This window comes from Myotis yumanensis, unplaced genomic scaffold (genome assembly GCF_028538775.1).
Source record: "Myotis yumanensis isolate MYYU_CA2020_CCGP unplaced genomic scaffold, mMyoYum1.0.hap1 SCAF_3, whole genome shotgun sequence".
Taxonomy (NCBI): Eukaryota; Metazoa; Chordata; class Mammalia; order Chiroptera; family Vespertilionidae; genus Myotis; species Myotis yumanensis.
The window spans coordinates 110,043,212-110,067,288 of record NW_027223754.1 but is presented as its reverse complement, the minus strand read 5'-3'; the positions used below and the strand labels follow the sequence as shown (position 1 = coordinate 110,067,288).

Below are 24,077 nucleotides of genomic sequence, written 5' to 3'. Positions count from 1 at the left end.
AAAAGCTAAAGGAGTTCATCACCACTAAACCAGTATTATACGAAATGCTGAAAGGTATCCTTTAAGAAGAGGAAGAAGAAGAAAAAGGTAAAGATACAAATTGTGAACAACAAACATGCATCTATCAACAAGTGAATCTAAGAATCAAGTGAATAAATAATCTGATGTACAGAATGAACTGGTGATTATAATGAATCAGGGACATAGAAAGGGAATGGACAGACTATTCTTGGGGGGGGAAGGGGAGTGGGTGATGCGGGAAGAGACTGGACAAAAATCGTGCACCTATGGATGAGGACAGTGGGTGAGGAGTGAGGGCGGAGGGTGGGGCGGGAACTGGGAGGAGGGGAGTTATGGGGGGGGGGGGGGAGAGGAACAAATGTAATCTGAACAATAAAGATTTAATTAAAAAAAAAAAAAAAAAGGAATTGAGGTTAAGCCCTAGCCAGTTTGGCTCAGTGGATAGAGGTCAGCCTGCTGACTAAAGGCTCCAGTTTGATTCCGGTCAAGGGCACATGCCCCGGTTGCAGGCTCCATCCCCAGTAGGGGGCATGCAGGAGGCAGCCAATCAATGATTATCTCTCACCATTGATGTTTCTATCTCTCCCTCTCCTTTCCTCTCTGAAATCAATTAAAAAAAAAATAAAGAAGTGAGGTTAAAACAGGCCTAACTTTCAAGTCACTAGTTACCAAATTTGCTGATTGGTAGCTCCAATTAATCCTAAGACAAATTTTAAAAGATAATGTTTTTCAAAAGCATCAATAAAAAGCTACAACTAAAAATACTGTACATTACCTATTTTTTTGACAACAGAAACTACCAATCCTACTAGGTCCACTTCGGAACAATGTGGTTGGAAGCCTGGATTTAGTAATTGGCTGAAGGGAAGGGGATCCCTCGGCTGATAAATTTTGAACAGGATTTCATCTGAAGCCTGTAAGAAAAAAAAAATCAGCATGTGAAGATTCTATAAACTCATATGCATTTATCAAAATTGAAAAATTACAATAAGAAGTACTTACTGGTATTTGCTGAAATTGAGTGTTTTTGGTTGCTGTTAACTGTATATTAGCTCTTCCAGATTTGGTTTTAGATTTTGATGTTGCAAGATGATAGATTCTGTATCTCTTTCCCTCTGTTAGCAGGGAATATAAATCTGATGATGGACGCCAGATACTTAATATAACTATTCAGATAAAGAGGAAAAAGACTCAATGAAAAAACTGATAATCATTAAATTCTTGCTTAAAAATGAATACTGAAGGGGAACAAAATCACAGAGTCAAGCATGAGAAGGACACAATGCACTGTTACTGGTCTGACAATGGAGAAGGCCACCACGTGAGAAAGAATGCAGGAGGCTGCTAAAGCAGAGTGGCCTCTGGTGACAGGCAGCACAAGAAACAGGGAATGCATTCTGCTAAGAACTGTAGTGAGCTTGGAAGAGGAACCGGAACATGAGATAATGCAGCCAGCTGACACCTGGATTTCAGCCTCATGATACACTGAGCAGAGAACCCCGCCAGTTCCTTCCAGACTTCTGATCTACAGAACTGTAAGATAACAAATGAATTTTACCCAGGACAGAAAAAGCCAGTGATACAAGCAGGTGGATTGGAAGGCCTAAAAGCCCTTCCCCGTCACTGATTCCCCAAAAGGATTTGGTCTTTTCCCAATGGACCAGCCAGAACACTTTATTTAGAATTGGACACTAAAGCAACTGTCACACTAAGTTTGGTAACTTGACTCTGGGAAATCTCCTTTTTTGTTCCCAAGCTCAGCCTGAAAGAGGGACCCGGGCCAGATTCCAGCATCTGTGGAGACCAGGGAGGCCCAGGATCCTCTGGGGGTGAAGGGGAGACCTGCAGTGCCCCCTTTGTCCTGCCTGACTCTCCTCTAACCCAGAGGCCACCTTAGGACCAGACCCAGTGGATGCAGGCTCCTTTGCTTCTGCTTGGTAGAAAAATTTGGTCACAAGTTATGAAGAACCATAAAGCTAGTGAAAACGTTCACCTCTGCTTGCTAAGGAGCAGCTCTTTGATTTTGATATTTTGGAACTTTTAACAGTTACAAAAGGACTGAAAACCACAGCTGTCTTTTGGGGGCCACTTTGGAGGACGTGAAAACAAAGAGATGTGAGGCTGGAGGAAATAGCCAAAAAAGAGAGACAGGAAAGAGTAGAGAATGACAAAGAAAAAGGGAGAAAGTAGGGGATGGAAGGGAGAGGAGCTGGGTTTCAGTCTATGGGCCTGGGGACCACAGCTTCTCACTGTGAACGCTCCCACCCTTTACTGATCTGCCCCAGAATCCGGTTCCACTAGGAATTGTAAAGCTGCTGGCCAGGCATTTGTTCCTGTAGTTTTCTTTACTGGTTTGCAAGGAGGGGTAAGGTGGGTTATGTTGGTTTCCATGTGAGTGGAAGCCAAGTCTGGAGCCTTGTTGGCTCCCTTGGAGATTGTTGTCAAGTAGAGAAACACATAAAAGCTTTGGGGCATATGTAACTTTGTTAAAAATTTATACTAAATTAAAAATAAAATTTCCTACCTTAAAAAAAAAGGATACTGATAACAACTAATATCTAAGGCTTCCATCATCATTTTGTGGGCACCGATACATAATTTTTGCTCCTCTATGCACTAACTTTACACTTTAGCTAGCACTTGAAATCACTTCATTAATATAATACTTCAACTTAAAACTAATAAAAACAAGTAATTTACATACTGACCAGAATCTTTTTCTTTTTTCTCATAGCTTATGATACGCAACTTCCACACAGTTGTAACGTCCCTTGATAACATTTGCTCCCCTTTTTCAGCAGATTCCACAGCCTTCCGGAATTCCAACTGGATCTGTGTTTGCTTCTTATCATTCAACATCTGTCTGTGATTATTCAAGGCTCTTAACTGCTCGTCACTAATATAACCCTGTGATTATTTAATATATGAAGGCAGATAAGGTTAGAATAAAAAGCAAACAAAACACCTCATCTATTGTAAATGAATCTCTTCAAATGGGGGTAAAATACAACAGAGTTGAGTTCACTTTAAGAGCGTGACAATATAAAAATTGAGATTAATGAACTCATCACATAACAAATATGTTCTGGTGTCTTAAACTGTTTACTAATCTTTGTGACAAATTTCCCCTATTTATAAATGTACTCTAACAATCTTATCTATCAATATGGATGACATTATAAATGGCTAACATGTAAAGGCTCACTCTATTTGAGAAACGGGTCTATGTGTGATAAATGTATTAATTTATTTAATCCGTATAATAACCCTATGAGGTAGGTACTGTTATTGTTTCCATGTTGTAGGTGATGAAACTGAGGTGCAGAGAATAAATAACTGCAGAGGCACATAGGTAGGGTTAGCTCAAGAACCCTCATTCTTAGCTCCCATAGTATAACTTCCTGGAACAGTAGATACAACTTAAAACAGACACGTCCTAGCCCTGGCCAGCTCAGTTGGTTACAGTATGGTCACAATGTGCCAAGGTTGAAGGATCAAGCTCTGGTCAGGGCACATACAAGAATAAACCAATGAATGCATAAATAGGTGGAACAACAAATCATTATCTCTCTCTCAAAGTCGATTAAAAAACAAAACACGCGCTACAAGCACTTCTCGCTGCCTCCACACTTTTCTTCAATCACTTCACCAAACTGCTGTCTGTACTTCTTGGGAATCTCACCCAGTGTAACAAGAATGAATGAATGAATGAAAAATAAAATAAAATAAAACAGGAAATGGAATCCAACACAACACACTAGACTACTACTGCCTTACAAATATTAATCTGATCTACATGGGGAAGGGACACTTGAACTCTCTGTACCCTGCAAAGGGGCTAAAAATGAAGAGAATGTTTAAAACATGAATTAAAAATAAATCTGTGATTTCCAAAGTCCCACAACATTAGCATTGTCACAGAAAACAAATCCTTTTGACAGGGTATTTTATAAAATGATGCCTATTTTTCCCTCTAAGAATTACAGTGATAACTTGATCTGAGTGAAACCTCAGAATCATAAAATCAGAACCTTATAGATAAGCCCCTCTGTCATCCCCTTGATAGAAGGTAGAAAGAAACCCTAAGAGATAAATCACTTGTCCAGTTACAAAGATCAGGACTAGGTCTAGAACTTAGTCTTCTAACTCTTATTCTGCTCATTACTTCCTCCTTATAAATAAACTAGTGGCCTGGTGCATGAAATTCATGCACGGGTGTGTGTGTGGGGGTGTCCCTCAGCTTGGCCTGCACCCTCTCCAATCTGGGACATCCTTCTCACAATCTGGGACCGCTGGCTCCTAACTGTTCACCTGCCTGCCTGCCTGATCACCCCTAACCACTCTGCATGCTGGCCTGCTCGCCCCCAACTCCCCCCCACACTGGCCTTCTCGCCCCCAACTGCCTCACCCCCGCCAGCCGGCTCACCCCCAACTGCCCTGCCAGCCTGATCGCCCTCAATTGCGCCCCCCTGCCGGCCTGCTCGCCCCTAACTGCCCCTCTGCTGGCCTGCTGGCCCCCAACTGCCTCCCCCCTCCACTGGCCTGATCACCTCCAACTGCCCTCCCCTCTTGGCCTGATCACCCCTAACCACCTCTACCTTGGCCCCGCCACCATAGCTTTGTCCAGAAGGATGTCCGGAAGGTCTCCCGTTCTAATTAGCATATTACCCTTTTATTAGTATAGATTCTATAAAAGGATACCAGCCTAATAAATATTTCATTAAAATTTGAGATGAAATTAAGACTATTTTCATGATAACTCAGAGAAAGCAAAGGCTTCAACATATGTAATAATATAAGTGATAGACACAAATAATGTTTCAGGAAAGAAAAATAAAGCCTTAATTTACAAACTTGTAGCAAGTACACTCACAGGCTTTCAAACCAAACTCACTTCACCGGGAGAAATTGAGTTGTACCTTTTGGGAATGCGAGGGAATTCTATTCAGAATAGCACTGCTTACTCTTCTAGTGGAATATTGTTTATTTTGTAGTCCCATTATTTAAGAAACTTAAAGCTATATACAAAATTTATTGTCATCAAATAAATGAGATTAATCAATAAACAAAAATAATTTTCCTCAAATTTCTCACCTCCTTCCTATCTAGCAAACTAACCCTTGCATTAATTTGATACCTGGTGTCTAAAAATTTAGGAGGTATCTTACCTTAATATATGAAATGATATTCTAACAGCAACTAACATTTATAAGAAACTTTAATAACAATACACTTTTACATATATTACCTAATTTGATCCTAAAACAACTTATTTTATGACCATTTTATAACTATTTTATGCCTAATTTGCTTGGCTAATAAATGGCAGACCCATGATTCTAAAACCTATGGTATTTCTAACACAGTTCAGTGCTTCTGCACTTGTCCATTTGAGTACCCTTGAAATAGAGAATTATAAAATAGACTCTGGGAAGGATCTGAGAAGAGCTGAGAACAAGGAAACTAAGATATTTGTTTCATCTTAAAAGTAAACAAGTTTTGTGTGTATTTTAAGCCACATTTATCCTATATAATAAATAGCTAATATGCAAATCAACCAAACGGCGGAACAACTGGTTGCTATGAGGCGCACTGACCATCAGGGGGCAGACTCTCAACACAGGGAGCTGCTCCTGGTGGTCAGTGAGCTCCCACAGGGGGAGCGCTGCTCAACCAGAAGCCGGGCTCACAGCTGGCGAGCTCAGCAGTGGTGGTGGGAGCCTCTGCAGGTGGGCGGTAAGGAGCGAGGGGTCCCGGAGTGCGAGAGCCCTGGACTGCGAGAGGGATGTCTGACTGCCGGCTATCCCCCAAGGGGTCCTGGACTGTGGACCCCCCACAGTGCATGAATGTTGTGCACTGGGCCTCTAGTTTAATATATAATAGTATTTAACACTCCTATCTTCTGTTTGATACAGAATTGAAGATAACATTCCTATCTTCTATTTGATACTGTTTTGGCTCCTCACTGCAAATCCCGAATATGCATATGTCCTCTTTGAGAAATAGCATTTCAACACCCTGCTTCCCATGATGGCCAGAGAGTGGCCACATCTTTCACCTTAAGGCTTACTGTATGCCCTCTTCCCCTCTCACCTCAAGGTAACTGGGGTCTGGCACAGTCCTTACTACTTCATAGAGCTCTGCACCATCCTGCAGAGCACAGACTTGTTGTCTGGTTAGTGCATGTGATGGTGTACATTGTTTTGTTATATTTTCTAGAAAAAAAAAAAAAGTATCACTAATTAGCTAAACCACAAAGTTCACAGTGCTGAAAACAAGACAACCAAGCAAAAAACACACAAAGAAGGGACATTAAAAAATAAGAAACCATTTATCTGCTAAAAGTTTTCTAGGTGCCGAAGCCGGTTTGGCTCAGTGGATGGAGCGTCGGCCTGCGGACTGAAGGGTCCCGGGTTCGGTTCCGGTCAGGGGCATGTACCTGGGTTGCGGGCACATCCCCACTGGGAGATGTGCAGGAGGCAGCTGATCGATGTTTCTCTCTCATCGATGTTTCTAACTCTCTATCTCTCTCCCTTCCTCTCTGTAAAAAATCAATAAAATATATTTAAAAAAAAAAAAAAAAAAAAAAAAAAAAAAGTTTTCTAGGAAAATGCGAAGCTACTGTATTCATGGTTTAAAAATTATCAAAGAATTTACTTGATTAGAGTAATTTGCAAATTATAAATAATTTCATGATTTACTTAATCATGAAAACAGCATGAGCTAGTAATATGTTAAGCACATAAAATTTTGAGTCTACTTTTTTTGAGATTTATATATAATACGATGTTAAATAATATAGAAAATTATGAAGAAAAGCAGAACATAAAGTTACAGCAATAAAAAGGTAGTAAAAAAGTAAATTTCCTGTTCTATAAGCAAAAACACTATGATTTTTATAATTAAAATTGATGCCACAGGGAAAACAAGTTCTAACTCTAAGTATAATAACATAAAGCCCAACAACTACAATAACAAGAAATGCAAAAGTTATATAGTAAAGATAAAGACACTGAAAAAAAAGAATGACAATGGCGTAGGGCCGTGGTCGGCAAACCGCGGCTCGTGAGCACATGTTCTTTATATTCACTATTAGAGGCCCGATGCATGAAATTCGTGCAAGAGTAGGCCTTCCTTCCCTGGGCTGCTGGCACCGGCTTCCCTCTGGCACCCGGGACCTGGGCTTTCCTTGTAGCCCCGGCGTTGACCAGAAGGTTGTCCGAAAGGACGTCCGGTCTAATTAGCACATTATGCTTTTATTATTATAGATACTGTGCACTAGATCTCTGGCTTATTTACTCCTTATAAGTTTGTACCTTAAACACCATCAGTATTATTGTCCCACCCCATCCCCTGGTAACAACCATTATACTCTCCTTTTTTTTTTTACAAGTCTGCCTTTTTTATACTTCTCATATAAGTAATATCATACAGGATTTATCTAGGGAAAAATAATTTGATAGTTTTTTCCCTCACTGCTATTTTTTCTCTTATGCCAAAAAAGGGACTATAAATGCTTTAGTTCTGAAGCTTAAGAGGGAGTTTATTTAAGATTTCTGAATAGTGCTGTGGGTATGTCATGCATTATTGTCTAATGACAATTACAAGTATCTAAAAGCTCAGTGTGTTGAATAAAAATGTAATAATTTGGGGTCAGTTCAATGCTTATCCATACATCTATGTAATAATATTGTTTTAAAACAGAAAAAAGTTGATTCAGAATTAGAAAAAAAATCTATTACTTAAAATAAAGACAATTCACCTAATTATAAAATTTAAATTAGAAGCTTCCAAAAACTCTAATAAAAACACTTTTCATATAAATAAACTTGTAATATACAACTCACTTTACCTTCATGCTCTTCAAATTCTGCTTGAATTTTAGTGAATAAGGCTTCTAGTTTCCTTTGTTGAGCCTCCGCATATTTTGCTGCTTCCTTTTCTTCTTCTCTTTCATTGCGAAATATGTATAATCCAGATGATGTCTTCTCCATCCACTGTAATAATACATAAAATGGAAATACATGGTAAGGAGGAATCATTCAAATTAACTTTTTCAAATGAGAAATATAGAGTAAGTTTCAAGAATATGTCATACCTGCATAGGGTATGCTCTTTGAATAACCACATCAACACAGCCAACATTTCCTCCATCACTGAAAAGTGATGACAAGGGGAGAGGAAAAGGTCTAGGGTCTGGAGAGAATCCAAGCTTGGCATACCAGCAAGCAGGCCGGGTACTGTTTGCAGAAATCTGGAAAATTAAGGAATACATCGATTTACAGGTTAAGTAAATAATATTCCGTTCTATTTCACATTTCATAATATTTTCATTCTTTTAAGATTGCTTTATTATCCTATATAATAAAAGCCTAATATGCTAAGTGTCTGACTGTTCATTTAACCATTCGACCAGTTGCTATGAGGCGCACTGACCACCTGGGGACAGACACTCCGACCGGTAGGTTAGCTTGCTGCTGGGGTCCAGCTGATCAGGACTGGGCGAGACAGGCCAGACATGCCCTGGAGCCCTCCTGAGGTCCCTCCCCAGCCCCGATCAGACCCAATCGGGAATGGGTGAGACAGGCTAGACACACCCTGGAGCCCTCCCACCGTCCCTCCCTGGCCAGCCAACCTCCTGTGGTCCCTCCCAGCTGGCCAGCTCCAATTGGCTCCTATCGGGACTGGGCAAGATGGGCCAGACACGCCCTGGAGCCCTCCCGTGGTCCCTCACCCTGGCCAGTCCCGATCACCCTGATGAAAACTGGGCGAGATGGGCTGGACATGCCCTGGAGACAACCTCCCATGGTCCCTTTCTGGCCTCTAAAATATTTCTTCTAATTAACTTCCTTTCAATGTGCATGAATCTGTGCACCAGGCCTCTAATAATTTTTGAAGTGTCATGAAGATAAATAAGAAAATGAATAAGTGAAAAATTGTATGAAAGTAAAAATACATTCAAAATATAGTATCTTAAAAAATTGTTCACAAAACAGACTCATAGATACAGAGAACAAATTGATGGTCGCCAGAGGGGAGGGAAGTTGGGTGAAAAAAGGGAAGGGATTAAGAGGTACAAATTGGAAGATGGCGGCATAGGTAAACACCGGAGATTGCTGCCTCGTACAACCACTTCAAAAATACAACTAAAAGACGGAACGGACATCATCCAGAACCACAGGAAGGCTGGCTGAGTGGAAATTCTACAACTAGAAGGAAAGAGAAAAGCTTACTGAGAATCAGAGGAGGTGCGGTGCGGAAGTAAAATACAAAGGTGCGGAGGTGCATGTGGAGAGGGCTGGCGGCTGAGGACACGATTGTCTTTTTCAATCAGGAGGGAGTCTCAGGCTCTGACATCCAGTTCCGGGCGAGTCTCTGGGGACCCAGACTCATACGGGAGAAATGGAACTGTCTGACATCGGTCGGAACTCGAGGGCAGCTTTCTCTAGGAGGCACTCGCAGCTATTGCCGGGGCCTCTGAGGGCAGGACTGAGAACAGCCATACTGCTCGCTCCACCTGCCCTGTTGATCCCCTGGGATCCCGCCCCGCCCAAGTGTGCACAACGGAGGCTTTTGCATATGAAAGGCCCGGCCCTTTGTAATCTGAAAATTACTTAACAAACCGCAGCTGGCCGAAGGGCCCACGGCAACTTGCATTGCTTTACAGCTGGCTTCTGCTGGGTAGCCTCAGGAAAAGGCTAGATTAACACCTCCTTAGATCCAAGAGCCAGTGTACCCAGTGGTCAGAGTGGGACCATCCAATTATAACTCAGATCCATAAGGGACACACTCAGGGGGCAGACTCAGTGAGCACCAAAGCCCCACTGGAGCAAGTCTTGCCCCATAAGGGTGTCTTCAGCACAGAAGTTCTCCCACCATAGACACAGCTGATTCTCACAGCCAATTGGCCTGGAGGTCAAATCCTCCCAGTGTTACCTACAACAATCAAGGCTTAACTACAACAAAACTGTGCACAAAGCCCACAAGGGGGTGCACCAAGAGTGTTCACCTCAGGTAATTGGGGAGGCTGAGCCACTGGGCCCTATAGGACACTTAGCATAGAAAGCCACTCTATCTACACAGCGAAGCATAAAAAATGCCGAGACAAAGAAACAGGTTACAAATGACAGAAATGGAGGAAAGCAAACTACTGGATATAGAGTTCAAAACCACACTTTTAAGGTTTTTCAAGAATTTTCTAGAAACCGCCGATAAACTCAATGAGACCCTCAAGAAATCTAGTGAGACCCTCAAGAAATCTAGTGAGACCCTTGATGTTGTGATAAAGGACCAACTAGAAATTAAGCATACACTGAATGAAATAAAGAATATTATACAGACTCCCAACAGCAGACCAGAGGATCGCAAGAATCAAGTCAAAGATTTGAAATACGAAGAAGCAAAAAACACCCAACTGGAAAAGCAAAATGAAAAAAGAATCCAAAAATTTGAAAATAGTGTAAGGAGCCTCTGGGACAGCTTCAAGCGTACCAACATCTGAATTATAGGGTGCCAGAAGAAGAGAGAGAGCAAGATATTGAAAACCTATTTGAAGAAATAATGACAGAAAACTTCCCCTACCTGGTGAAAGAAATAGACTTACAAGTCCAGGAAGCACAGAGAACCCCAAACAAAAGGAATCCAAAGAGGAACACACCAAGACACATCATAATTAAAATGCCAAGAGCAAAAGACAAAGAGTGAATCTTAAAAGCAGCAAGAGAAAGAAAGTCAGTTACCTACAAGGGAATACCCATACGACTGTCAGCTGATTTCTCAACAGAAACTTTGTAGGCCAGAAGAGAGTGGCAAAAAATATTCAAAGTGATGAATACCAAGAACCTACAACCAAAATTACTTTATCCAACAAAGCTATCATTCAGAATTGAAGGTCAGATAAAGAGCTTCACAGATAAGGAAAAGCTAAAGGAGTTCATCACCACCAAACCAGTATTATATGAAATGCTAAAAGGTATCCTTTAAGAAGAAAAAGGTAAAGATACAAATTATGAACAACAAATACACATCCATCAACAAGTGAATCTAAAAATCAAGTGAATAAATAATCTGATGAACAGAATGAACTGGTGATTATAATAGAATCAGGGACATAGAAAGGGAATGGACTGACTATTCTTGGGGGGGAAAGGGGTGTGGGGTATGCGGGAAGAGACTGGACAAAAATCGTACACCTATGGATGAGGACAGTGGGTGGGGAGTGAGGCGGAGGGTGGGGTGGGAACTGGGTGGAGGGAAGTTATGCGGGGGGAAAAGAGGAACAAATGTAATAATCTGAACAATAAAAATTTAATTTAAAAAAATACACTTAAAAGAAAAAGAAAAAAAAGAGGTACAAATTGGTAGTTACAAAATAGTTATACAGTTTTTCGAGATACGAGCCATCTCTGGGCCGATTTTTTGCTTTGAGTTGCGAGCTAAAATTCGGGTTACGAGCCAGCTTCAGATACCCCACCGCTAGTTGGCACAGCGAACGTCACAGTGAACGCCACAACATCAGCCCAGCATCACGTGTCTCACTCATTCACTTTTTGATTTGACATACAAGTAATTTGAGTTACGAGCTCCGTCACGGAATGAATTAAACTCGTAAGTCAAGGCCCCACTATAGTGGTATAAAATACAGCATAAGGAATACAGTCAATAATAACATAGTAACTATTATGGTGCCAGGTGAGCACTGGAAATATCAGGGGGAACACTTTGTGAAGTTCATGATTGTCTGACCACTGTTCTGTACACCTAACAATAATATAACATTGAATGTCAACTATAATGTTAAAGTTAAAGAAATTTTTTTAAAGAGAGAGATTTAGTCATGGAATGAGGGAAACCTATTGTACAATGTCCAGAGAGTGCACAGCAGAGTTAAGGGAGGCTTTTTTCCCACCTTTTTAGGTTGAGGAAGACCTGTGGGTGTTTGAAAGCTGAGGACGGGCACTTCCAACAGATGAGTAGGCTGGTGATGAAAATCCTCTAAAACTGATTGTGGTGATGGTTGCATAACTCTGTGACTAGACTTAAATTACAGAATTGTCACTTTCAGTGGGTGAATTATACTTCAATAAAGCTGTTTTTTTCCAAAATTATTTATAGTGCCATGAGTCTTAATGTTATGTAAATATGACTACAGGAATACGTTGTTTCATTGCACTATGATTTATTACACTTCACAGATACTGTGTATTTTACAAACTGAGGGTTGGTGGCAATCCTGCATCAAATGTGTCGGGGCCATTTTTTCCAACAGCAGTTGCTCACTTCATGTCTCTGTCACATTTTGGTAATTCTCACAGTATTTCAAACTTTTTCATTTTTATTATGTATGTTATAGTAATCTGTGATATCTGAGAAACTGCCTGTGAAAGGAAAAGCCAATCCATGTGGCAAACTTCATTGTTGTCCTATTTTAAGAAATTGTCGGGAATTACAACTGAAATATGAAAAGACTTCCTGAATAATCAATGGAAAACTCACAGGAGAACCCTGATATGCAAGAACCAAAGGTGGATACCACATAGAGACTGGTAGGAAGGGTGGAGGCATGAAAGGGCTAGCTGGGCACCCACAGACGGCAACTAAGTCCCAGAGAGATGCTCAGCTGGGGGGTGGGGGTGGGGCACTAAGAACTCTGGGATCTAATCCCGAAGCTGGGCACCCAAGCAGAGAGCAGCAAATCTGAGGAAGGTATCCACATAACATCTAGCTGTGAAAAGCAGTGGGGTGCTTTCTGCCAGGGAGTGGCAGCTGAAAGTTCGGGCACCCTCTTAAAGGGCCAACGCACAAAAATTCCCTGTAGAGCTATTCACCTTGTGCTCTGGCAGAGGGAGAGTGAAGTAGGCTGGAGCTGTGAGAGCAGAACCCAGGACTCGGGACTCGGAGGATAGAGCTCAGAAGGCAGTCACCCCAAGTTTCCTGGGATGAGCCATTCCCTCACACAGTGGAGGACATCTTTCCCACATAGACATCTGCCTTGCCTGGGGGGAAGACAGTCAACACACCCTATTGGAAAACACCTTGCCCTGAGGCCATTTAGGAGATTAAAAGTAACAATTAGCCTCCAGGCAGAAGCAACTGCCCCACCCTATTGAAAAAAACTCTCACCACACCTGAGGATGATTGCCTGGGGGCAATTCAAGTCGGAATCCTATTAGTCTGTAGACAGAGTGTCTCTGGAGGCTTTGAGTCTTTGCCTGATCCAATTAGTCAGAAACAGCCTTTAACACTGTCCTGCGCTAGAGATTGAGAGGTGTAGAGGATCTACCTAATACATAGTCACAAACCCAGACAGACAACTGAAATGAGGAAACAAAGAAACAACCCCCAAATGAAAGAACTAGAGAATTCTCCAGAAGAAGAGATAAATGAAGCAGAGATAAAAAATTTATCTGAAACGGAGTTCAGAGTAATGATGGTAAAAATGCTCAACAGCATGAAAAAAGATATAGTAACTATGAAAAAAGAACACTCAGAGATACAGAAGGACATAACACAAATAAAGAACACATTGGAAGGAATACATAGCAGATTAGTGGAAACTGAGGATCAAATCAGTGAATTACAAAACAGAGTTGAAAATATCACTCAATTAGAGAACCAAAAAGAAAAACAATTAAAAAACAGGAGGACAGCTTAAGGGAGCTGTGGGACAAAGTGAAAGGTAACAATATTAGAACAGTAGGTGTGCCAGAAGAGGCAGAAAGGGAGAAAGGAATAGAGAAGGTGTTTGAAGAAATAATGGTAGAAAACTTCCCTAACCTGGTAAAGGAAAAAGTCACATAAGTTCAGGAGGCACAGAGAACCCTAAACAAGAAAAACCCAAATAGGCCCATGCCCAGACACATAATTAAAATGCCAAAAATTAAAGACAAACAGAGAATCTTAAAGGCAGGAAGAGGAAAGAAAACTGTTATCTACAAAGAAGTTCCCATAAGGCTGACACCTGATTTCTCATCAGAAACTCTATAGGCCAGAAGGGAATGGCATGAAGTACTCAAGGTAATGGAAAGCAAGGACCTGAGACCAAGATTACTATATCTAGCAAGGCTATCATTCAAAATATTCGGTCAAGCCGAAACCGGTTTGGCTCAGTGGATAGAGTGTCGGCCTGCGGACTGAAAGGTCCCAGGTTCGATTCCGGTCAAGGGCATGTACCTGGGGGGTTGCGGGCACATCCCCAGTAGGAGATGTGCAAGAGGCAGCTGATCGATGTCTCTCTCATCGATGTTTCTAACTCTCTCTATCTCTCTCCCTTCCTCTCTGTAAAAAATCAATAAAATATATTTAAAAAAAAAATATTCGGTCAAATAAAGAGCTTCCCAGACCAAAAAAAAAAAAAAAAAAAACGAAAAAAAAAAAGGCTAAAGGAATTCATCACCACCAAGGCAGCATTACAAGAAATGCTAAAGGGATTGCTGTAAGAGAAGAAACAGAGAGAGAAACCTAGCCATACAGAATTAAAATGGCTATAAATAAGTACCTCTCAATAATAAACCTAAATGTAAATGGATTAAATGCTCTAATCAAAAGGTAGGGTAGCTGAATGGATACAAAAACATGACCCAACTATATGCTGTCTACAAGACACCCACCTGAAAATAAAAGACACACACAGGATGAAATTGAAGGGCTGGAAAAATTTTTTCCATGCAAATGAAAAAGAAAAAAAAGCTGGAGTAGCAATACTCATATCTGACAAAATAGACTTCAAAATGAAGGCCATCACAAGAGACAACAAAGGTCATTACATATACTAAAGGGATCGATCCAACAAGAGAATATAACCCTGGTAAACATTTATGCACCCAATGTAGGTGCATCTAAATAAATAACAAAACTTCTAGAGGACTTTAACAGAGAGATCAACAACAATACAGTCATAGTAGGGGACTTTAACACCCCTCTGACTTCCCTGGACAGATCTTCCAGACAAAAACTTAACAAGGAAACAGAGACTCTAAAGGACACGCTGGCTCAGATGGATTTAATAGACAGTTATAGAATATTTCACCCCAACACAGCAGAATATACATTCTTCTCAAGTGCACATAGATCATTCACAAAAGTATGGAGTTTCCTCAAAAAATTAAAAATGGAACTTCCATTTGACCCAATAATCCCACTTCTAGGAATATATCCCAAGAAATCAGAAACACCAATCAGAAAGGATATATGCACCCCTATGTTCATAGCGGCACAATTTACAATAGCTAAGATTTGGAAACAGCCTAAGTGCCAATCAGCAGATGAGTGGATTAGAAAACTGTGGTACATCTACACAATGGAATACTATGCTTCAGTAAAAAAGAAGGAACTCTTATCATTTGCAACAGCATGGATGGACCTGGAGAGCATCATGATAAGCGAAATAAGCCAGTCAGAGAAAGATAAATATCATATGATCTCATTCATTTGTGGAATATAATGAACAACATAAACTGATGAACAAAAATAGAGCCAGAGGGGGAAAAATATAATGGATTATAATAGAAGTAATATATTTTTAATATTTCCTACAACTTTTGTGATATCATACTATATTAGTATAGTTTTGGTAATATTATTATACTTAAAATCCTTTTATTCTAAAAAAATATTAATGTTTATTGCATGTAATATTATTATATGTAAGATCATTTTTCTTAAATAATTGGTGCTTACTGCATGTAACATTATCATATTTACAATAGTTTTTCTTGAGATATTAAAAAACAAAAAGAAATTGTCACATTCATCCAATCTTCAGCAACTACCACTTGATCAGTCAGCAGCCATCAGTGTTGAGGCAAGACCCTCCACCAGCAAAAAGACTTGCTGAAGGCTCAGATGATGGTCAACATTTTTAAGTAATAATGTAGTTTTAATTGAGGTATGTACATTGTTTTTCAGACAATGTTATTCACACAGAATAGACCACAGCAGTGATTTTCAACCAGTGTGCCACGGCCCCAACAGGCATACTGATGTGCTGCAAGAATTTTTAAAACATGCAATACCTGACCATTTTTCAGGGGCACTGACCTCTTTTTTCCTTAGAGTGTCAAATAAAGAAATAAAAACAGCCAACACAATATCCATCTGGTGTGAATGAATCAAAATTATACCTATTTTCTTATCAGGTCAGCAAAAAATGTAATATATATTTTGGTATGCTGAAAATTTTTAGTAATTTGTTTGTGTGCCATGATAGGAAAGAGGTTGAAAATCACTAAACTACAGTATAGTGTAAGCACAGCTTTTATATGCACTGGGAAACCAAAATATTCATGTGGCTTGCTTTATTGAGATAAATGCTTTATTGAGATGGTCTGGAACTGAACACACAATATCTCTGAATTATGCCTGTATTAGGAAATTAATAAAACAGACTTCAATGGAAAAATGATGGGTTAAAATATACTTACTTATCTAGGCTCTCTAAAAAAAAGAAAATACAAGGACAAAGAGAACTCAAGAGGACAGTTGATGAAATAATTACCAAAATTTTGGAAGTTAAAAATTTGTTGGACAAATGGTAAATAACAAAGCAGTTCAAGAACAATTACAGTTCACATAAAGAGCGAACATTCATAGGGCATTTACGGTGGTGCTGACACAGAGTGTTAGTGCTTTACATATATTAACATTTAATCTTCATAACAACCCTAAGACTTATTCCCATTTTACAGGTGACAAAACTGAAGTATAAGGGAAATTACATAACCTACTCAAGGTTACTCAGATAGCAAACGTTTTGTTATGAAGCCAATATGAAATAAAATAATTTAAGGAAACTGAAGGCAACAGGTACCTCTGCAGACAGGTGCTGAAAACAGGAGGAATGGTTGAGATTTTGCATGAAGGTAATTAAGACCTCAGATACCAAGCAACAAGATAACTGTTCTTCCCTCATCAGGATTCAAAAAGAACCCAGAAGAGCTTACTTTCTGAAAAGGCTGAACCACACATATTCTAGACTCTGGATCACCAGGCAGAAGTAGCCAGGGTGCAGGTGAGACGCTATATTGAAAACAAAAATGCAATGAAAATCCTTATGCTGAAAAGGAATCCCCTTGCTAGCTTTCTTACTTTGTTCAGCTCTCAGAACAGTCACTGATATTTGAAGGTCTCCTAATGAAAAAAATAAAATAAAATCTCTTGTCTTACCACTCTTTAAGTTCACAAGCCCCACTTCTCAGAGAGCTTCTAATCAGCTCTTTAGTACCCCTTTCTTGAAGAGGAAAAATAGCTAACAATCACCAGTTGAGGGAAGTATCCAACATGAGACCCAAACAAGAAGAGGTTGTCATAGGAAAAAAAAAAAGGCAGGAATCAGAAAAAACTAACATAAATCAAGATATTAATTAACAGCCTCAGAAAGACGAAAAGATACTGAAACTCTGAAACTAAAACCAGGTGTCATAAAAAAAGAAAAAACACTTAGGGAATAATAAAAGTCTCTTAAAAATTAAATATTATGCCAAAAGGCACAAATTGACTTTAGGGATTAAAAGGTAAAATTAAAAACTAGAACTTGGGGGGTGGGGAGATAGCAGAAAAATCAAGAAACTGAGAGGACCAATCTAAGAGGTCTAGTGCCTAAGTATCAGGATTTTTAAAAAATGGAGAGAAAAGTAGAAGGAAAGAAATTATCAAAGAACTACAGTAAGCCCGGTTGTTGTGGCTCAGTGGATTGAGCACTGTCCCATGCACCAAGAGGGCACCAGTTCCATTCCTGGTCAGGGTACATGCCCCGGTTGTGGGCTTGATCCCCAGGAGGGGGCATGCAGGAAGAAGCCGACTGATGTTTCTCATCGATGTTTCCATCTTTCTCTCCCTCTCCCTTCCCCTCTCTCTAAAATAAATAAAAACATATTTTAAAAAAAGAACTACTTCAGGAAAATTTCTCAGAACTCAATGAAGGACAGATGTTTATAGACTGATTGCTACTGTGTACCCAGGACAATAATTACAAAGTAAGGCTGATACCAAAGTACATTATTTGAAATTTCAGAATACTGGAGACAAATGTTGAAAATGTCTTGAAAACAGATCCCATAGTGAAGGACTGGGAATAAGAATAGCACTGAACATAGGAGAAGCTGTACTAGAAGCAAGAAGGTAATTGAGAAAATGTCTTCAAAATTCTGAAGAAATTATTTCAACTGCAAATTCTATATTCGGCCAACCTTACAATATGATCAAAAGAGCTGCATGGTCCCTTTCTCAAAAAGTCTCTGGAGGCTGTGTGTACTTAAAACTAAAGAATAAGCATAGGAAGATACAAAATCCAGAAAACAGGGCTACTGACACAGAAAGAGGTCCTGTGCAGCATATACAGAAAATAACCACTTCAGGATAAAGAAGGAATATGGAGAGGTTCAAGAATCATCAAGAAAAATAAATGGAACCAATAAAGGTATTTTAACACATTGAGATGAGTTTTACATAGCTCCTGTGTGGGAATGACTTGGTATTAAGGACACAGAAAATTAAGAAGAACAAAAACAAAACAAAAAAGCAAAATAGTAACTCCAGGAAAAACAGTAAGTTGTAAAGAAAGTAAGTGTAACCTGGCCAGCATGGCTCAGTGGTTGAGCATTGACCTATGAACTCGGAGGTCACATTTTGATTCCCAGTAGAGTTGTGGGCTCGATCCCCTGTGAGGGCATGCAGGAGGCAGTCAAACAATGATTCTCTCTCATCATTGATGTTTCTCTCTCTCCTCCGTCTTCCTCTCTGAAACCAATAAAAATATATTTTAAAAAAAGAAATAAATGTAATTATAGTATATTTATATGCTGAGTTGCAAAAAATATTTTTCATAGTCATTATAAAGTAAACATTGAACACAGATTTCACCCCTCTTTCACAGCAAAAAGCTAATAAAGGTCTAAACTGAAGGAAAGAAGATAACATAGCATATAAGCAAAGCAACAGCCAAAGGGATTTGCAGTGGTTGCCTTTGTGGGGAATGAATAGGGGGTCAGGCAGGGTTGCATCAGTGAATGTTTTTTGGGGTCATGAATCTTATAAAGTCATGTGCCACTTAATGACGGGGATATGTTAGGATAAGTGTGTCTGAGGAATCTGCCTCTTTATACTGAGATTATCAGTATATTTTCAAGAAACAGAATATCTTTCACAGGTGTAAGTATATTTAAAATTCCAATTGTAAAAAAACCTTTTTAGAACTTAACTGATCCAATGACTGATTTTTTTCTTTCTTTCTCAGATTTTGATCATTTATTTAAAGAGAAAGAACCGAGAGAAACCTGGATGGCGGCATAGGTAAACACCGGAAATTGCTGCCTCGCACAATCACTTCAAAAATACAACTAAAAGACAAAACGGACATCATCCAGAACCACAGGGAGGCTGGCTGAGTGGAAATTCTACAACTAGAAGGAAAGAGAAAAGCACTGAGACTCAGAGGAGGTGCGGAAGTAAAGTGCAGAGGTACGGAGGCGCATGCCGAAAGCGCTGGCAGCTGAGGACGAGGCGCACGTGGAGAGGGCTGGCAGCTGAGGACGTGGTTGTCTTTTTCAATAGGGAGGGAGTCTCAAGCTCCCGAATGCTCTGAACTCCAGTTCTGGGAAGTCTCTGGGGACCCAGACTCATACGGGGAGAAACTGGACTGTCTGGCATTGGGCGGAACTCGAGGACGGTTTTCTCTCAGAGGTGCTTGCAGCAATTACCGGGACACTGAGACGCGGGGCCTCTTGGGGTAGGACTTGGGGAGCAGCCATAGCTGTTTGCTCTGCCCTGTTGATCCCCCTGAGACCCCGCCCCACCCAAGCTGTGCACAGAGGCTTTTACATATGAAAGGCCTGGCCCTTTGCAATCTGAAAATTACCTAACAAACTGCAGCTGGGTCAGAGAGACCCAGAACTTCCAAAAGAAGGTCCAAGGCCCCACAGCAGCTTGCATTGCTTCACAGCTGGGCCTCATCTGGGCACCTCCAAACCCCAAACAAAGAAGAGGAATCTCTCCATAGCTCCTGCTGGTTAGCCTCAGGCAGAGGCTAAATTAGCACCTCCTTAGAGATCCAAGAGCTCCTGTACCCAGTGATCAGAGTGGGACCATCCAGATGGCAACTCCTCAGATCCATAAGGGACACACTCAGGGGGCAGACTCAGTGAGCACCAAAGCCCCACTGAAGCAAGTCTTGCCCCAGAAGAGTGTCTCCAGCTCAGAAATTCTCCCACTGCAGACACAGCTGATTCTCACAGCCAACTGGCCTGGAGGTCAATTCCTCCCAGTGATACCTACAACAATCAAGGCTTAACTACAACAAGACTGTGCACAAAGCCCACAAGGGGGTGCACCAAGAATGTCCACCTCAGGTAATTGGGGAGGCTGAGCCACTGGGCCCTATAGGACACCTAACACAGAAAGCCACTCTATCAACACAGGGAAGCATAAAAAATGCGGAGACAAAGAAACAAGTCACAAATGACAGAAATGGAGAAAAGCAAACTACTGGATATAGAGTTCAAAACCACACTTTTAAGGTTTTTCAAGAATTTTCTAGAAACCGCCGATAAATTTAGTGAGACCCTCAAGAAATCTAGTGAGACCCTCGAGGTTATGAAAAAGGACCAACTAAAAATTAAGCACACACTGACTGAAATAAAGAATATTATGCAGAGTTCCAATAGCAGACTAGAGGATCACAAGAATCTAGTCAAAGATTTGAAATACGAAGAAGCAAAAATCACCCAACCGGAAAAACAAAAAGAAAAAAGAATCCAAAAATTTGAAGATAGTGTAAGGAGCCTCTGGGACAACTTCAAGCGTACCAACATCCAAATTATGGGTGTGGCAGAAGAAGAGAGAGAGCAAGATATTGAAAACCTATTTGAAGAAATAATGACAGAAAACTTCCCCTACCTGGTGAAAGAAATAGACTTACAAGTCCAGGAAGCGCAGAGAACCCCAAACAAAAGGAATCCAAAGAGGAACACACCAAGACACATCATAATTAAAATGCCAAGAGCAAAAGACAAAGAGAGAATCTTAAAAGCAGCAAGAGAAAAACAGTCAGTTACCTACAAAGGAGTACGCATATGACTGTCAGCTGATTTCTCAACAGAAACTATTTAGGCCAGAAGGGAGTGGCAAGAAATATTCAACATGATGAATAGCAAGAACCTACAACCTAGATTACTTTATCCAGCAAAGCTATCATTCAGAATTGAAGGTCAGATAAAGAGCTTCACAGATAAGGAAAAGCTAAAGGAGTTCATCACCACCAAACCAGTATTATATGAAATGCTGAAAGGTATCCTTTAAGAAGAGGAAGAAGAAGAAAAAGGTAAAGATACAAATTATGAACAACAAATACACATCTATCAACAAGTGAATCTAAAAATCAAGTGAATAAATAATTTGATGAACAGAATAAACCGGTGAATATAATAGAATCAGGGGCATAGAAAGGGAGTGGACTGACTATTCTCAGGGGGGAAAGGGGTGTGCGGGTGTGGGAAGAGACTGGACAAAAATTGTACACCTATGGATGAGAACAGTGGGTGTCGGGGGTAAGGGCAGAGGGTGGGGTGGGAACCGGGTGGAGGGGAGTTATGGGGGGAAAAAAGAGGAACAACTGTAATAATCTAAACAATAAAGATTTAATTAAAAAAAAAAAACAGAGTAAAGCAAATGGCGAATATGAAGTTTAAAATAAAAGACTTGAAAAACACACACACACACAGAAAAAAAATAAAGAGAAAGAACCATAAAAACAGGAGGATAGGTGCTATATACTGAATACAAAGGCAAAGAATCTCTCAGAAAGGGAAAATCTGCTGATGGTTGAAATGAAGCTAATCACTGTTCCCCATCAAGTATGAGGTCAGAGATGAAAGCTCCCTCAGAAAAAACAGACAGGTGGATTTTTCACAACCCTGTAAAACCTTTAGGGAGCAGAATACCTGAGAGAAATTTCTTTACCTTTAGAATGCAGTAAAAAGAGGTACCTCTCACTCCCCAAATTCAGTAACCATGGCAGGGCCATGAGTGATTTTTATTAAGAAAGTGCATTAATGTAACTTACCTTTAGCATAAGAGATTCTGGGGCTTCAAGAGGTGCACAGGCATCAGGAGAGCCCACCAGTTCTGCTCCATGAGTGATGATCTTCTGACCGACAGCCAGTCTACCTTTCTGTACGAGAGCTGAGAGGGGAGGGTCCAGCTGGGCCTTCACAGCATACCATCCATCTGTCAGTTCCACAATAGCTGTTTTGCTGGTATCCACACCACCAGTTTTACTGTTAGAAGTTTCAGTTAGACTTGTGGTTGGTGAAAGTATTTCAGAAACACAGAGAACAAGTGTTTTTGCAGCTGTGTCATCCCTTTCCATTATCTTTTTTATAGCAGATCTTCGACTTCTATCAATTTCCATATCATATCTAAAAAGAAAATGCATTATTTTAGAAATTGTGAGTACAATTTCGATGTAAAAACAGTCAATGAATAATCTATATATATAAAAGCCTAAGCAACTGAACGACCAGTTGACTGGTTGCTATGATGTGCACTGACCACCAGGGGGCAGACGCTCAACGCAGGAGCTGCCCCCAGGTGGTCAGTGCGCTCCCACAGGGGGAGCACCGCTCAGCTGACCGATGGGCTCTAGACGTTGGGCTCACGACTGCTGAGCGCAGCTGCAGCAGTGCTACTGAGTGGCGGCAGCAGGCGCAGTGGGGCTGGGATGAGCGGGAGCCACCTGCAGCTTAGTGCACTACTATATCCCCTGAGGGCTCCTGGATTGCAAGAGGGCACAGGTCAGGCTGAGGGACCCCACTGGTCCGTGCACCAGGCCTCTAGTTGAAAATAAAGATTTAATACCTTTATTAAAAAAATACTGAGACAGAAGAGAATTTAAAATTTGGTAGCTAGCAATATATTAAGTTTTATGCCATTAAAATATGAATTAAATATTAAAACCCCCCAATGCAAAGATGCTTTATTAATTAGCAATCCCCGAAAAGTGGATCAAAGTGGTAATTCATATTCTGAGAAGTTATGGAGGGGGTGGAGGAAGAGGGAAGTAAGAGGTGTATAAATGTGTGATTTCTCTTAAGTGGGGCCTGGGGGATGACAAGAGAACTAATTACTCCATACAACTGACCAGCAGTATGGGATGGCAACTGTCACTGCCAGCTGGCTTGTGTTCCGCTACCACATGAGTGGGGAATGTCCAGCCCACAGGCCAAATAAGGCCCTTGAAATCATTTGGTCTGGCCCTGCCAAGGCATTAGGGGTGAGTTAATTCAATGTCTGACCAAACTATAGCAGGCTAATTTTTAAGTTGATAATTTTGTATGGCCTGCAAATGATGTTATATCCAAATGGCCCTTGGCAGAAAAATGGTTCCCCACCCCTGCACTACGACATGAAATCACAGACTGCACAGAAGTCTGAACTGTATCCAAGATATGATTACATAATGTAATGCTTTAAACTTGCCTGTATTTTAGTTGAAGAAGCACTCTTTCTGGGCTTAGGCATCTATTAGCAAATTCCTTAGGAAATGCAAATTCCATAGCTGCCAGTTTCCATATAATCCATCTATAGTGATTATAGACCCAACCTCTAGATATAAGCTTTGGATCCACACCTGGGGTGTCACACAGAGCCCTGAACAAAGAAAGGTAGAATAAAATAGCAAAAAAAAAACAACAAAACTCCACATAAGATAATATTAAATTCAATAACCATGACTATTCTTGGCAAAAATCTATACTTTATAAGATCATTTAATAAATGTTTAAGAGTTAATATATAATCAATAGCAATATAATTTTAGAAAATGATTTGATATGTACCAATACCTATAATAATAAAAGAGTAACATGCTAATTAGACCGGATAACCTTCTGGTCAACTGGGGGAAGGAAGGCCTACTCTTTTTAAAAAAAAAATATTTTATTGATTTTTTACAGAGAGGAAGGGAGAGAGATAGAGAGTTAGAAACATCAATGAGAGAGAGAAGGGGATACCACCAAGATGGCGGCATAGGTAAACACCGGAGACTGCTGCCGCAAACAACCACT

At 40.4% G+C, this 24,077-nt stretch overlaps 1 protein-coding gene across 1 annotated transcript in view; it reads right to left on the bottom strand.

Annotated features, from left to right (window-relative positions):
• BRCA2 (BRCA2 DNA repair associated) overlaps positions 1-24,077 on the bottom strand; it is a 90,342-nt gene that overhangs the window by 17,378 nt on the left and 48,887 nt on the right. Inside the window, exons 17-24 of the mRNA XM_070409345.1 lie at positions 23,491-23,661; positions 22,076-22,430; positions 8,120-8,275; positions 7,874-8,018; positions 6,115-6,236; positions 2,730-2,928; positions 1,024-1,187; positions 797-935 (exon numbers count right to left, since the gene is read on the bottom strand). Of these exons, the coding sequence (XP_070265446.1) occupies positions 797-935; positions 1,024-1,187; positions 2,730-2,928; positions 6,115-6,236; positions 7,874-8,018; positions 8,120-8,275; positions 22,076-22,430; positions 23,491-23,661 (1,451 nt within the window). The remainder of the gene's footprint in view (positions 1-796; positions 936-1,023; positions 1,188-2,729; positions 2,929-6,114; positions 6,237-7,873; positions 8,019-8,119; positions 8,276-22,075; positions 22,431-23,490; positions 23,662-24,077) is intronic.